The sequence below is a fragment of the Dryas octopetala genome, chromosome 6 (genome assembly GCF_963921425.1).
Source record: "Dryas octopetala chromosome 6, drDryOcto1.1, whole genome shotgun sequence".
Lineage (NCBI taxonomy): Eukaryota > Viridiplantae > Streptophyta > Magnoliopsida > Rosales > Rosaceae > Dryas > Dryas octopetala.
Window position 1 is genome coordinate 14,212,144 of NC_141371.1, and position 17,029 is coordinate 14,229,172.

The 17,029-nt window shown below is 35.4% G+C and overlaps 3 protein-coding genes and 1 pseudogene across 3 annotated transcripts; all 4 read right to left on the bottom strand.

Annotated features, from left to right (window-relative positions):
- Window positions 1-1,106: 1,106 nt before the first annotated feature.
- Window positions 1,107-3,419, bottom strand: LOC147282643 (uncharacterized; annotated as a pseudogene).
- Window positions 3,420-4,771: 1,352 nt separating this feature from the next.
- LOC147282644 (uncharacterized) lies at window positions 4,772-6,367 on the bottom strand. Its single transcript, XM_086247634.1, has one exon. The coding sequence runs from the start codon at window positions 6,350-6,352 to the stop codon at window positions 4,772-4,774; it is 1,581 nt and encodes a 526-aa protein (XP_086103760.1). The 5' UTR covers window positions 6,353-6,367.
- Window positions 6,368-10,845: 4,478 nt separating this feature from the next.
- LOC147282645 (uncharacterized) lies at window positions 10,846-12,105 on the bottom strand. The gene has a single exon (XM_086248246.1). It carries the CDS (start codon window positions 12,103-12,105, stop codon window positions 10,846-10,848), a length of 1,260 nt encoding a protein of 419 aa, XP_086104372.1.
- A 3-nt stretch (window positions 12,106-12,108) lies between these two features.
- LOC147282646 (uncharacterized) lies at window positions 12,109-12,930 on the bottom strand (the record flags this gene model as incomplete). The annotated part of the gene is made up of 1 exon (XM_086248247.1): window positions 12,109-12,930. A coding segment is annotated over exon 1 (822 nt), but the record flags the coding sequence as incomplete, so codon positions are not given.
- Window positions 12,931-17,029: the final 4,099 nt, after the last annotated feature.

The following is a 17,029-nucleotide window of genomic DNA, read 5'->3' on the forward strand; positions in this document are numbered from 1 at the left end:
TATTTTGGCATCAATCTGTGTCCTTCTAACATTTAAAATTTTGTTTATACCTTCGAAAATGATCAGGAATGTCATGGAATTCATAACACAGATATTAATGAAAATGAAATCAAAACAAGCTTTGATTTCATTAAATGATGGGGCTGTGTTGAAACAGAGGAATAGAAGACACAAGCTTCCGGAAAAGACACAATCTGATTAATCAGTTTCTCATTAAATGATTTCAGAAGCAATTAGCCAATACAATCTCACAGCTAACTATGTAACAAGTTACAGTCAGTCAACAATTGACAAAGTGTACAGCTGTAGAAGAATGATGACAAGGCAGACCAGACTATGCATTACCCTTTGCTCATTTTCTTGATTGGAGTAAGTTCACAATTTAAATTTCACCAAAGAGAATTTAGACAATATTGAAAATATTTGAGATGAGAAGGCATTTTGAACTGAAACGACCAAATGAGCCATTTGATGGATTTCATAGGGTACTCCACTCAATATGGCTAAAAAGCTTTTAAATAACATTTTAATCCTCATTTAAATATAAGCATGACATTTACTCCACTTGTACCTCATTTTGAAAATCTTCCATCCTTTTGATCTTTTTGGTCCCTACATCATTTTCTATGTAAAAGAAGTGACAAATTATCACAGAATTTTTTTCATTTAAAACATAGAGTTCGAAGAAAATACAAGGTTTCACTCGAAAGTATCTATCAAGTGTAAACTAAACTTACATATTTCATGGTTCCATTCGAAGGAAGAACCATACGAGGTCAAGCCTCATACCAGGTCCTCGCATACCCACAAGCGCTGTGAATCACTTTGACCATAAAACCTCTACCAAAACAACAAACTATCACTGCACCACCACCACCACCACAATCAACCAACCTGCAACAACTACCACACCAACAAACTTTCACACCCAGCTCTAAAGACCAGAAGAATCTACATGATAAAAGACATAAATTTCACATTATGGATATGTCATAGATAACATATAGACGACATCCATCATTGTCAAAAGTGCAGTAGTTTCAAAGTTCACTGTGATAATGAGGAGGATCTGAAAAAACTATGAATTTTCAAAGAGGCAAATCAACTCATGTTATCAATGCCAACAAAGCTGGATCTACTTTATCTTTGGACAATAGGTCAATTATCAATTCCAGCGTTGATGCATCTGCAGAGAAACCCCTCTCCACCATTTCTTCAATAAGTCCCACCGCCCTTATTGTCTCATCATTGTTAAGAAACCCTCGAATAATTGTGTTATAGGTGCAATCATCTGGAGAACAGCCTTTCTCTTCCATTCCTCTAAGCAACTTTTCGGCTTCACCTATTAGGCCTCCAGTTCAAAGTCCATTAATCATTATAATATATGTCCTCACATCAGGTTGAAGTGCCATTGATGATAAACCACGAAAGAGATCCCATGCAGATTCAAGTTTTCCAGCTTTGCACAAACCTTCAATTAGAATATTGTAAATCACAATATTCATATCCAACTTCTTGCCTTCCATATCTCTAAACAATTCTATCGCCATAGAAAGTTGTTGGTTTTTACAAAGGCCATCCAGTAAAACAGCATAAGTTCGAACATTTGGAAGTTGGCCACAAGCTTGCATCTTAGAGAGCAAGTTTTGAGCATCTTGTAATCTCCCCACTTTGCAAAAACCATCGATAAGTGTGTTATAAGTAATGGTATTTGGAACCAGTCCCTTACGAGACATTTCCTCATAAAGCATCATGGCGTCTCTGATCTTTTTATGCTTGCAATATCCGTTTATCAATATGTTATAACTATGAGCATCAAAAATGGCACCCTTGCTATGCATTAGATCAAAAACTCGTTTTGCTTCCTTCAATTCTCCTCGCAAGCAGTAACCATCCATAAGTGAACAGTACGTAACTGTATTAGGTTCAATATCTCTTTGAATCATCATTTCAACCACGCTTTTTGCTTCCACAATTTTCCCTTCCTTACAAAGTGTATTTACTAAGACACTGAAGGTATGTACATCTGGAAAGATTTTTTTACTCACCATTTCCTTCAACAATCTCGTAGCTTCTTCCCACTTGCCTAATTTGCAAACTCCATCAATCAAAGAGGTTTACGTAATGACGTTTGGAGGAATACCCCTACTAATCATTTCTGAGAAGAGATTCAATGCATCAGCAACTAGCGTGTCTTTACAAAGACTGTCAATGATGGTGTTAAAGACAACTACGTTAGGTTTACAGCCTTCTTGTTCCATCTTCCTAAGCAATTGAATAATTGTGTCATCATTGTCTCATCATTGTTAAGAAACCCTCGAATAATTGTGTTATAGGTGCAATCATCTGGAGAACAGCCTTTCTCTTCCATTCCTCTAAGCAACCTTTCGGCTTCACCTATTAGGCCTCCAGTACAAAGTCCAGTAATCATTATATTATATGTCCTCACATCAGGTTGAAGTGCCATTGATGATAAACCACGAAAGAGATCCCATGCAGATTCAAGTTTTCCAGCTTTGCACAAACCTTCAATTAGAATATTGTAAATCACAATATTCATATCCAACTTCTTGCCTTCTATCTCTCTAAACAATTCTATTGCCATAGAAAGTTGTTGGTTTTTACAAAGGCCATCCAGTAAAACAGCATAAGTTCGAACATTTGGAAGTTGGCCACAAGCTTGTATCTTAGAGAGCAAGTTTTGAGCATCTTGTAATCTCCCCATTTTGCAAAAACCATCGATAAGAGTGTTAAGTAATGGTATCAGGAACCAGTCCTGTACGAGACATTTCTTCAAAAAGCATCATGGCCTCTTTGATCTTTTTATGCTTGCAATATCCGTTTATCAATATGCTATAACTACGAACATTAACAATGACACCTTTGCTACGCATTAGATAAAAAACTATTTTTGCTTCCTTCAATTCTCCTCGCAAGCTGTAACCATCCATAAGCGAATTGTACGAAACCGTACCAGGTTCAATATCTCTTTGAATCATCATTTCCACCACACTTTCTGCTTCCACAGCTTTCTCCTCCTTACAAATTGTATCTACTAAGACGCTGAAGGTGTGTACATTTGGAAAGATATTTTTACTCACCATTTCCTTCAACAATCTCGTAGCTTCTTCCCACTCTCCTAATTTGCAAACTCCATCAATCAAAGAGGTGTATGTAACAACATTTGGGACAATACCCCTACCAATCATTTCTGTAAAGAGGTTCAATGCATCAGCAACTAGTGTGTCCTTACAAAGACTGTCAATGATGGTGTTATAGGAAACTACGTTAGGCTTACAACCTTCTTGTTCCATCTTCCTAAGTAATTGAATAGCCGCACCATTGTTACCCATTTTACAAAAAGCGTTTATTAATGTATTATATGTAACCACATCGGGCTTACAACCTCCCTCCACCATATTTCTGTACAGCCCTGCTGCTTCTGAAACTCTATCCTCAAGAAGAAAGCCCTTGATTAGAGTGGTGAAGGTCGTGACATCTGGTTCAAAGCCAAATTTGAAGAATTTTCCCAAGACAGATAAGCTATAGCCCATTTGTTTCAAATGACAAAAGCAATTGATGACAATAGTAAGATGGACTATATACTATTTCCTAAGACCTAACAGAAAGCATAACCTTTTCCTTCTTATGGGGAGGAATGAATGTCCACAAACATTTAACACGAAAGCCAAATACACGGAAAAAGACAGCAAAAATGAACAAGTGATTGACATGGAATACCACTTAATTTTTTTGTAGAGAAAGCTAAAAAAGAACAAAAAGAAAAATTAAATATCCAAAAACTGATATGACATAAAGCAAAATTTTATGCCGCATTTAGTTGATTCTCCAACTACTCTTACGGCCACTTCCACTGTCTCTGCCTCGCAGAATTCCACCATCTCGAGCTTCCCTACCATTCGATCACCCACAGCATGGTACAGAAACACCGATTCCAATACAAGTTTTCGGTTTAGATGGCGAGAAACACAGGTAAACGAAGGAACATAGTAATTTCTCCATGACATGTTCAATTAGCAAGAAAGCTTGATTAATAAAGGAAAATTTACCAGACAAGCTCAAAAACCCTCTGTTCTCTCGTTTCCCGGGAATTCAAACTTCTCCAAAAGTACTTCAATTTTCTGTAACTCTCCCACCTTATTGCACCAACCAACAAAAAATTGAGAGTTTTTATTAGAAGTCTCCGGCACTGCAGAAAAAGCTGATAAATCGTATACAACTTCAGAAGTAAAAGTAAAATGAGCGTTTTATCTATGTTAGTCACATAGGAGTTCAGATCTAGTGACTCTTATACTAGTTCAACATGTACTGTAAAGATTATATGAGAATTCCTCTATACACTATATAGGATCTTGAAAACAAAAGTGAGTCATCAACTTAATTTGATGCACATATTGATCTGCGAAAAAAAAAATAATGAAGAAAATAAATGAACAGGCATTCAATGCATAAATAAAGTTTTTTTGTTTTTCTTTAAATGAGAAACAAACTTTTATTAATGAAAAAGTAGTACAACACAGGGACAAGATGTCCACTGCTCAGAAAGAACAACAGGATACAACCAGAAAGACGGGCTACCAAGACTACAGTACAGCTGCTCTCCGATCATAAAATATAGCATGAAAAGAGGAATCTCTGAATCCAGAGGATATCAAAGCCCAAAGGGAAGACCAAAACCGAACCCTATCCCAGAACAGATTTACCTCAAGTGTCCCTAGTTTCAATTTCCAAAAGATGCAAATTAACTTCATCATGATTTTTTTATCAACGACAACAAATTGGGATTTACTTTATCTTTAGACAATAGGTCAATTATTAATTCCAGTGTTGATGCATCTGCAGAGAAACCCCTCTCCACCATTTCTTCAATAAGTCCCACCGCCCTTAATGTATCATCATTGTTAAGAAACCCTCGAATAATTGTGTTATAGGTGCAATTATTGGGAGAACAGCCTTTCTCTTCCATTCCTCTAAGCAACCTTTCGGCTTCACCTATTAGGCCTCCAGTACAAAGTCCATTAATCATTATAGTATATGTCCTCACATTAGGTTGAAGTCCCTTTGATGATAAACCACGAAAGAGATCCCATGCAGATTCAATTTTTCCGGCTATGCACAAACCTTCAATAAGAATACTGTAAATCACAATATTCATATCCAACTTCTTTCCTTCCATCTCTCTAAACAATTCTATTGCCATAGAAAGTTGTTGGTTTTTACAAAGGCCATCCAGTAAAACAGCATAAGTTTGAACATTTGGAAGTTGGCCACAAGCTTGCATCTTAGAGAGCAAGTTTTGAGCATCTTGTAATCTCCCCATTTTGCAAAAACCATTGATAAGAGTGTTATAAGTAATGGTATCAGGAACCAGTCCTGTACGAGACATTTCTTCGAAAAGCATCATGGCCTCTTCGATCTTTTTATGCTTGCAATATCCGTTTATCAATATGTTATAACTACGAACATTAACAATGACACCTTTGCTATGCATTATATAAAAAACTCTTTTTGCTTCCTTCAATTCTCCTCGCAAACAGTAACCATCCATAAGCGCACAGTACGTAACCGTATTAGGTTCAATATCTCTTTCAATCATCGTTTCAACCACACTTTCTGCTTCCACAGCTTTCCCCTCCTTACAAAGTGTATCTACTAAGACACTGAAGGTGTGTACATTTGGAAAGATATTTTTACTCACCATTTCCTTCAACAATCTCGTAGCTTCTTCCCACGCTCCTAATTTGCAAACTCCATCAATCAAAGAGGTGTATGTAACAACATTTGGGACAATACCCCTACTAATCATTTCTGTAAAGAGGTTCAATGCATCAGCAACTAGTGTGTCCTTACAAAGACTGTCAATGATGGTGTTATAGGAAACTACGTTAGGTTTACAGCCTTCTTCTTCCATCTTCCTAAGCAATTGAATAGCTGCACCATTATTCCCCATTTTGCAAAAGGCGTTTATTAAAGTACTAAATGTGACCACATCGGGCTTACAACCTCCCTCCACCATATTTCTGTACAGTCCTGCAGCCTCAGCAACTCTATCCTCGAGAAGAAAGCCCCTGATTAGAGTGGTGAAGGTTGCAACATTTGGTTCAAAGCCAAATTTGAAGAATTTTCCCAAGACAGATAAGCTATAGCCCATTTGTTTCAAATGACAAAAACAATTGATGATAATAGTAAGAGTATAAACATCAGGTGCAATTCCCAACAGACACATTTGTTTATTCAAAGAGATGACTGCCGAATAATGTTTCAATTTGGCAAGTTGACCCAAGATTTGATTGAAACGGACAACAGAAGGCAGAGGACGCATTTGAAGCATGGTATTGAACAAATTGAAAGCATCGTGGAGATTAGTGGGTTTGGGTTGGGGGTTTGTAGATTTTGTTGGGTTTGAGGATTGAGAATGAAACAAGGCAAAGTAATTGTTGAAGAAAAGAAGATGAGTAGAGTAGTGAAGACAAGGCAAAGGAATACCTCTGTGTCTGTTGCAAGAAGAAGAAGCACTTGTCGACATCGTCGTCTTCAGCTGGTGAAGAAAGCTCAAATGGTTTTTCTTCAGCATCGTCTTCAGCCTCTGATTTTAGCGAGTGAGGGGTCAGAGAAGAGAAGCCTCCGAATTTAGGGAGAGTTAGAGAGGTGTTCTACACTACGCGAAGCCTCATTTTAGTTTAGTTTTTTTTCTTTTAACTAATAGTCTAATACTTACACTACGCGAAGCCTCATTTTAGTTTTTTTTCTTTTCGTTTTATAAATACTAGCTTTTTGGTGGCTCTAATTAATGAAAATTGAGAAGTGAGCTTATTTATCATTTAAAATTGTATAAAGGGCTTTTGGATTATTATGGCAAAATGTTTTTATTTTTTCTAATATGACAAAATGTTAATAAACAAGGTTTTATACTTTTTATATTCTAATATTATGACATCCAATAAATATCTGGATTTTATTCTAATGTCTTCTCTACTGATCACATATTAATCCAATACAAATTAGGTATGTAATTTTCCAACATACCTAGAAATCTAGAATCTTGGTATCGAATATGGCAATCAAAATGTTGTCGGATATTAACTCCTTTGTGATGTTTGATGAATAATTGGAGTCTCTAAATATTTGCTCCAATTTTAGTCACATTGTCACTATTTTTCGTTAAACAAATATAGCAATTCCAATTTCTAATAGTATATAAGACAATGACAAAAAAAAAAAAATAGCATAGCAAATTTTTCGTCCAAAATTAATAGGATTTTTATCACAAATGGTTCATCAACTTTTACCAATATATAATATGATCCTTAAAGTTTATTTTCGCTCAATGTAGTCTTTACTCTTCCATGTTTATTACTGCACATCAATGTTGTCCCTCTATTACCTTCTGTTAGATTTTTCGTCAAATATGATACAACATATGCCTTAATAGAAAAATCAACATTACCATGCTATATATGATAAGACGAATATATGCATGTAAACTAACAACTCATAAATATTTAAGAAATAACATGCCATAATAGAAAAAAAAAAAAAAAAAAAAAAGCCATAGATACCATACTATATATAATATATTAATGCTAAATAAGATATATATGACAATATATATGCCATTGGGAAATAACTAAAATGGTAATACATTAATTAAAAGAGAATACTTGTCAACATAAGAGGTTATAGAAATTGACATTAAGTGTTTAATTGACCTTCTATATGTAATTTTTTACCATTCTTACCTGGAGTTACACTTGTTATAAGGAAATTGCACTCTTGTACACACTACAAGAATTATTATTTTTAATATCTGATCCATTATGTCCCTCTTGTTTACAATAAGAGGGACTCTTGTTTGTGAGTTTGGGCTATAGTGACATAGGAGCCACACATATATGGCTTGCCCATCCCCTTAATCAGGGTCCCTAAAGCCCATTACATGCTGAATCTTCGATTGTCCCTCACCTGCATAAATTGTCGGGTAAGTTAACTACAACTACTTCCGTCTCTCTGTTATTAATTTACTAATATATAGTATATTAGCTATTTTATTTTTAATTTCATCTTATTCAATAACCTCCTCCCACTTAACTATCTCAAATAGCATTTGAAATTCTTTTTCATTTAAACACCACACCCATTTCATTAATTGACTGCTAATTTGTGGTAGAGGAATAGACATAGGTAAAAGTGGACATCCGTACGAAAATTGGGCATGAAAGAGGCATCAAGTGACGACAATTAGAACGAATGGGACATGGATATTGTTGTGTGATGCAGAGAGTATCGTGAACGTCATCTATTGTAATCGTAATAGGATTTCCTCTTATAGTGGTATGTCCTAATTAAACTATTAAACTTCATTTTATTTACATTATAGAAATAATTATAAGAAATAGTTTTGAAGTGGAATTGTTGTGACGGTTAGGGTTATATATCAATACGTATTTATACATGCTTTTAAATCTACACTACAAGAAAAACTGTAATAGACATCACTTTTTTAATATCAGTTTTTACATTAACCGATATCGTAGATTTTTAGATATCGGTTAATTTTGTAGATGATGTCTAAACTTATTAACATATCACCATTTTTTTTTTCCGATATCTTAATTTTGCACTGTTGATTAAGTTTTTTTAAAAACTGATATGTAAAAATCATTTATGATATCTATATTTGACAAAAATAAAACAAAGGGGAATTTTTTCCCCTAACTTATAATTTTTGGCTAAGTGTGTCCCAACCCCAGTCACGATATCCACACGCACGCATTCCCTTATATGCAGACATCTCCTTCTCTCTCAAACACAAACTGAGACACGCACTCGATCGCCGCCATTCTCGATCTCTTTCTTTCTCGTTCTCGTTCTCACTTAGACCTTGCCGTCCAAGTCGAAGTTGTCGTCGGCGGTCAAGCGCGAACTATCTCATCCTCCTGGGTTGCAGCGTCAAAAGGTAAGCTCAGTCTCATTTCTCCTGGGTTCTCTATTTATCTCTGTCCTCTTCTCTCTATCTCACCTGGGATTCTTAGGTTCTCTCTGTCTCTCTGTCCTCTTTTCTCTTGCTGTTGTTTACGTTTTTCTTCAAATTAAGGATTTTCTTAGGTTCGTTTGCTTCTCGAAATTAGGGGTTTTCTTGGTTTTCAGTTTCTCTCTCTTTGGAATAGGATATTGTCACGTATTTAATTCACTAGGAGGATGTGTATTGAAAAGGATTTGCTAGGAAACTATCTTGCTATGTTTACAAATTTTGTTCACAGGGAAACTTCCTTACTTGACCCAGATGAGGTATATATTTGAATTATAATGGTCTGACTATATTTGAATTACTCAGTCTTGAAATTCCATGAATTATTGAATTAGGGAATTTCTTTCATCACTCTACTAATTAGTTGACATAATTATGGTAATATGGTATATTGGTTGCTGTTTTGTGGGGAATTCACTTTAGGGGTTTGTCAATTCCAGAATGCCAGAAAGTATTGCCAGCTGCAAAGCCTGGTGGTGAACCTTTGCCTGAGGGCCTTCTGTGGCTACTCTTAACAGGAAATGTATGCTTTTTCGTTTGAGGGATATACCATTACATGATACTTTGACAATGAACTTTTAAAAAAGAAAACAATGTGTCAATGTAACGTAATCTGTAGCCATAAAAGATATAGAGTAAATTACAATTTAGTACCTCAACTTTACATGTTGTTTTAATTTAATACATCAACTTTGAAAACTTGCAAAAAAATACCTCCACTTTTATTTTGTGTCAAAATAGTACCTCCGTTAGTTTTTCTGTCAAATAAACCGTTATCGGCTAACCTGGCAGAGGTATTTTCGTGTTTTTCTCCAAATTTAAAAAATAATAATATTTTAAAAAAATTTCATAAAACAAAAAAACACCCTTTAAATACACAATCTGATTAATCAGTTTCTCATTAAATGATTTCAGAAGCAATTAGCCTTTAAATACAATCACACAGCTAACTATGTAACAAGTTACAGTCAGTCAACAATTGTCAAAGTGTACAGCTGTAGAAGAATGATGACAAGGCAGACCAGACTATGCATTACCCTTTGCTCATTTTCTTGATTGGAGCAAGTTCACAATTTAAATTTCACCAAAGAGAATACCGGAAATTAAGACAATATTGAAAATATTTGAGATGAGAAGGCATTTTGAACTGAAACGACCAAATGAGCCATTTGATGGATTTCATAGGGTACTCCACTCAATATGGCTAAGAAGCTTTTAAATAACATTTTAATCCTCATTTAAATATAAGCATGACATTTACTCCACTTGTACCTCATTTTGAAAATCTTCCATCCTTTTGATCTTTATGGTCCCTACAAATTATCACAGAATTTTTTTCATTTAAAACATAGAGTCCGAAGAAAATACAAGGTTTCACTCGAAAGTATCTATCAAGTGTAAACTAAACTTACATATTAACTTTTCAGGGGTATCTTTGTTCCATTCGAAGGAAGAACCATACGAGGTCAAGCCTCATACCAGGTCCTTGCATACCCACAAGCGCTGTGAACCACTTTGACCATAAAACCTCTACCAAAACAACAAACTATCACTGCACCACCACCACCACCACAATCAACCAACCTGCAACAACTACCACACCAACAAACTTTCACACCCAGCTCTAAAGACCAGAAGAATCTACATGATAAAAGACATAAATTTCACATTATGGATATGTCATAGATAACATATAGACGACATCCATCATTGTCAAAAGTGCAGTAGTTTCAAAGTTCACTGTGATAATGAGGAGGATCTGAAAAAACTATGAATTTTCAAAGAGGCAAATCAACTCATGTTATCAATGCCAACAAAGCTGGATCTACTTTATCTTTAGACAATAGGTCAATTATCAATTCCAGCGTTGATGCATCTGCAGAGAAACCCCTCTCTACCATTTCTTCAATAAGTCCCACCGCCCTTATTGTCTCATCATTGTTAAGAAACCCTCGAATAATTGTGTTATAGGTGCAATCATTGGGAGAACAGCCTTTCTCTTCCATTCCTCTAAGCAACTTTTCGGCTTCACCTATTAGGCCTCCAGTACAAAGTCCGTTAATCATTATAGTATATGTCCTCACATCAGGTTGAAGTCCCTTTGATGATAAACCACGAAAGAGATCCCATGCAGATTCAATTTTTCCGGCCATGCACAAACCTTCAATAAGAATATTGTAAATTACAATATTCATATCCAACTTCTTGCCTTCCATCTCTCTAAACAATTCTAATGCCATAGAAAGTTGTTGGTTTTTACAAAGGCCATCCAGTAAAACAGCATAAGTTTGGACATTTGGAAGTTGGCCACAAGCTTGCATCTTAGAGAGCAAGTTTTGAGCATCTTGTGTTCTCCTCACTTTGCAAAAACCATGCATAAGAGTGGTATAAGTAATGGTATTAGGAACCGGTCCTGTACGAGACATTTCTTCAAAAAGCATCATGGCGTCTTTGATCTTTTTATGCTTGCAATATCCGTTTATCAATATGTTATGACTATGAGCATTAACAATGGCACCTTTGCTATGCATTATATAAAAAACTCTTTTTGCTTCCTTCAATTCTCCTCGCAAACAGTAACCATCCATAAGCGAACAGTACGTAACCGTATCAGGTTCAATATCTCTTTGAATCATCATTTCCACCACACTTTCTGCTTCCACAGCTTTCCCCTCCTTACAAAGCGTATCCACTAAGACATTGAAGGTGCATACATCTGGAAAGATTTTTTTACTCACCATTTCCTTCAATAATCTCGTAGCTTCTTCCCACTCTCCTAATTTGCAAACTCCATCAATCAAAGAGTTATAAGTAATGACGTCTGGAGCAATACCCCTACTAATCATTTCTGAAAAGAGGTTCAATGCATCAGCAACTAGCGTGTCTTTACAAAGACTGTCAATGATGGTGTTAAACACAACTACGTTAGGTTTACAGCCTTCTTGTTCCATCTTCCTAAGCAATTGAATAGCCGCACCATTATTACCCTTTTGGCAAAAGGCGTTTATTAATGTACCAAATGTAACCACATCGGGCTTACAACCTCCCTCCACCATATTTCTGTACAGCCCTGCTGCTTCTGAAACTCTATCCTCAAGAAGAAAGCCCTTGATTAGAGTGGTGAAGGTCGTGACATCTGGTTCAATACCCCTACTAATCATTTCTGTAAAGAGGTTCAATGCATCAGCAACTAGTGTGTCCTTACAAAGACTGTCAATGATGGTGTTATAGGAAACTACGTCAGGCTTACAATCTTCTTGTTCCATCTTCCTAAGCAATTGAATAGCCGCACCATTGTTACCCATTTTACAAAAAGCGTGTATTAATGTATTATATGTAACCACATCGGGCTTACAACCTCCCTCCACCATATTTCTGTACAGCCCTGCTGCTTCTGAAACTCTATCCTCAAGAAGAAAGCCCTTGATTAGAGTGTTGAAGGTCGTGACATCTGGTTCAAAACCAAATTTAAAGAATTTTCCCAACACCGATAAACTACAGCCCATTTGGTTCAGATGACTAAAACAATTAATGATAATGTTTAGAGTATAAACACTAGGTGCAATTCCCAACACGTTCATTTGGTTACTCAACGAGATGACTGCCGAATAATGTTTCAATTTGGCAAGTTGACCCAAGATTTGAGTGAAACGGACAACCGAAGGCAGAGGACGCATTTGAAGCATGGTATTGAACAAATTGAAAGCATCGTGGAGATTAGTGGGTTTGGGTTGGGGGTTTGTAGATTTTGTTGGGATTGAGGATTGAGAATGAAACAAGGCAAAGTAATTGTTGAAGAAAAGAAGATGAGTAGAGTAGTGAAGACAAGGCAAAGGAATACCTCTGTGTCTGTTGCAAGAAGAAGAAGCACTTGTCGACATCGTCGTCTTCAGCTGGTGAAGAAAGCTCAAATGGTTTTTCTTCAGCATCGTCTTCAGCCTCTGATTTTATCGAGTGAGGGGTCAGAGAAGCCTCTGAATTTAGGGAGAGTTGGAGAGGTGTTCTGTTAACTTGAGTCTAATACCCACCCGACCCTCAAAAACTTATTACTTACACATGCGAAGCCTCATTTTATTTTTATTTTCTTTTCGTTTTATAAATATATATTTTACCATTCATTTGATAGTTTTTCTTATTAATATTATTTTCAATTCTTCTCCTTTTTGTGAATTTTGTGAGCCATATACCAGAAAAAACCCATCAGCCTTACCCCTCACATAATTCACATTTATATTCTGTGCTGATGCATATGTTTTTTCTTACCCAATCCACAGACACACTACTTGAATCCAAAGGATAAACAAATAAAGCAAAGACCAAGTTAAGAGTATTTAAAGAAAAGCAGAAGGAAGTTAAAAAAATTTATAGGGAAGAAACTACTAGAAAGGACAAACCAATTGAGAATTAGAGAAAAAAAGAGTCCAAGATCTCAATGATATGTAATTATGTATATTTTAGGCCAAAAGAAAAGTATGGCCATCAAGTCTTTTTTTTTTTCCTTTACTGTTGTTTCTTTTCGAATATTTGTTTTTAATTTAAGTGCATCTTTTATTTACTTTATTTTTAGTTTGTTTATTTTTACTGTAAGAAATTTATGACGTAGTGCTGATTGAACAAATTTTTTTTTTCCTTTTTGGGAGGATACCTAAAAGAAAGAAAGAAAGAATTTGAAGATGATACCGCCAAAAAACCGTATGCTTTGAAAGAAACTTGTATGTTATAAGTAATCATCTTCTTGAAGCTATTTGTGGTCTTCTTATGTAAATTCTCTTATCTTATGTTAATTTTATTTTTAATGCGAGCTCGCCTACCAAAATTTAGGTTTAAATTAAAAATCTTGCTTTAAATACATGTTAAGGCAAATGCTTCTTACTATCTGCTTGATTTTTATTTTTTGTACGAATACATCGTTTTGATTTGAAGTGCTGAAACATTTACACTTTGGTAAAAGTTTTTATGACTTTGCTTTTTTTTCAAATCCTCCTTAACAATGCTTTGTTTCTTTTATTTGGTTATTTTTATTTTAATGAATATACTATTGTTAATATTTAGCTGACTCCCTCTCTTACTTCCTTTCTGTGTGGCTTCACAGTTCTGTTTTATCACAAAATGAAAAAGCCCAGCCTTAACATCAATTTCCTAACTCATTCGAATTAATCTTTTTCTTATAGATATTGGATTTGGTATATGGCATATGAACAGTACATCCCCACAAATTACTTAAATTCCATGGCAGTGAACCTCAAATCAAATGATTTATTTTCCTTAACACAATCTCCATGGCAGTGCACCAATGTAATGGTCTAGAGGACCTGTCCAAAAACTAATGAGCTCAGAGATGGCACTGAAGCATACCACATGTATCTCTCAATCTTCAATGTAGACGAAGCCAAGATTCAACCCACCTCTTCCATCCCCTCAAGTCATCACCATATTTGTAAGAGCATGTGCAATGCAAAGTCAATAGGGGAGGTCAGTTTATTATTATATTGACACTGTGGAAGAAAAAATGCTTGCAATGGGGAGGTCAATAATTAAATATTGACCTGACTTATCAATAGATGTGTCAATAATTAACTATTGACCTGCCTTGTGAATTGCCAAATGACCACCCTAGAACTGAGACATAGTGGGACGAAAGAGGATATGTTTTGAAATTTAATTGGTTAGCGTCTGTGCAGGCGCAGATTTTAGCGAGCGATCACTACCCAAATTTAATAAAAAATCTGAGTATTAATTTAAATTATTAAAAAATATTAAATATTAGGCTCATTTTAACGGCCAGAGCCCGGGTCAAAGCACAAGCCCGCTTTTTTTCACGAGCCTACTTATTTAGTTTTTTTTTTTTCATGTCCATGAAAACAAATTATACATCATTAGTTAGATTAACTATCATCATTTAACTGAATTAGCTGCATACATTTAACTCATGAGCGAGATAAGCATTACAGGAAAAACTAGTTAACACTTGAAATAAACACATACATATAAATCTAAGTTGCTCAACTTTTCCATCCCATGAAAAATTAAAATGCCAAGAAAAGATAAATCTTGTTGAACATCTATAGCCAAACATCCCTTGAAAGGTTCACCAAGAAACCAATCTACTTGAAAAGAAGAGCAAAAAAAGAACAGTCAGAACATCCACACAAGCTTATGAAATTACCATTGTACTTAATAAATCTCAGCATGGAGTCTCATGAATCATGTTACTAGAGTCAGTATGGAAATAAATGGCAGAAGTAGAAAGCACCAAGCAAGTGAGGTACTAAAGAACATAATACCAAACATACATTATTACTCAGCATCTATAGGAATGAAATTGTCCAGCACCATATTAGAAAAGTGGAACTTACATGTGAGCTGGGAAATGGGCATTTAAACCTCGCTTGAAGTGGAGCCTCCTTAAAATGAATTGGCAAAATATATATCTGAAATGAAAAGTCATCATAACTGTTGAAGAACAGAGTGTGCATAGCCATGAAACACTAAATAACTAAAATTACCTAGAGAGCAATGCTGGTTGACCTCATCAATAGTTGGCTTTATTAATTTAAAGCTTGTTATGCAGTCATGTCAAAACTGTTATGCAGGTTATCCAGTTATTCATCATGGAGTCACGTAAAGACTGTTATGCAGGTTATCCAGTTATTCCTTATCAAAATTATATCGTTAGGGCTTTCTTGCCTTATATACAAAATTTCATTGGCTGTGTTCTTTGTCTCCCGGAAAACTCAGATTCAGAAAATATGGATTGCATGGACAAAGGAAAAAAACAAACCCATCACAATATGGATTACCATAGAAAAAAATCTGAACCAAGTAGTAAAAACTATTTAACACAGCTGGACTCAAGACAAACAAGTGAGCTAACACTTGCAAGGGAGAGAACTCGGCAAATTGTAGCCGTTGTCCATATTGATAGTGCAAGAGCTTCCTCAGCAGCAACCAACTTAACATTGACCTTTAACCAAGTGAAGATTAGTTCAGAGAATATAAAAAAAAATTAAAAAAATGGAGAGGAAGAATATAAAAAAATTATAAAAAGATATGGATTAACATAGACACCAGTTTTTTCTCAAACAATTCAATTAAAAGAATTTTTTTACAAACAAAAAAGAAAAAGAACACCCAGCCCCACACCCACCCAGCAAACCCCTCCCTTACTCACCAGAACCCCGGCGACTTTCCCTCTTCTCTCTCTTTCTTCTTCCCTCTCTTGCCCTCTATTTCCCACAAAAGCTTGACAAAGTATGTTCCTACCTTCTCTTTTGATCTCCCAGTAGAAGTAAAGTCCTTATGACCTGATTTTGGACAAAAAGATGACAAGCGGATTAAAATATAAGTAAAGCAACGGAAACGAGAGGGGGGAGAATATCTGGAAGAGAGAAAATAGAGTGCCTGAGCTGATAATAGAAACTACTACAAAATCCCAAATGCACATCATAAAATAATAGGAACCATGAGTTTTATGATGATAACAAGAAAGTCAGATACATGAAGAGAAACAGCAAAAACGAATGGAAAGCCACTTAATTTCATTGTAAAGAAAACCAAAAGAGAGTCAAAACAAAATTCAAATATCCAAAAACTGAGATTTCTTAATTTCTAGAAGCACAAAGATTCCTTAATTACTAGGTTTAATTTCCTCCAGAACCTTCTTCCATTCCTAAAATTTCAAAGTCCTACTCAGTCTCAGGGATTAATGGAGTTTTCTACTAAGATTATTTTCAAGCAAGATATGATCAAGATTGGGTTTCATTTCTTCCTGGATAGCACAACATGTCAAGCATCTATCAACATCATCGTTATGCATTTGTTTCTCCGATATTTTGGCATCAATCTGTGTCCTCCTAACATTTAAAATTTTGTTTATACCTTCGAAAATGATCAGGAATGTCATCGAATTCATAACACAGATATTAATGAAAATGAAATCAAAACAAGCCGGTGGGGTGGGGCTGTGTTGAAACAGAGGAA

What these genes read in the sequence shown, in the direction of transcription:
- LOC147282644 (XM_086247634.1), bottom strand. Translation starts at nt 6,352, where the DNA reads ATGCTTCAAATGCGTCCTCTGCCTTCTGTTGTCCGTTTCAATCAAATC.
- LOC147282645 (XM_086248246.1), bottom strand. Translation starts at nt 12,105, where the DNA reads ATGGTGGAGGGAGGTTGTAAGCCCGATGTGGTTACATTTGGTACATTA.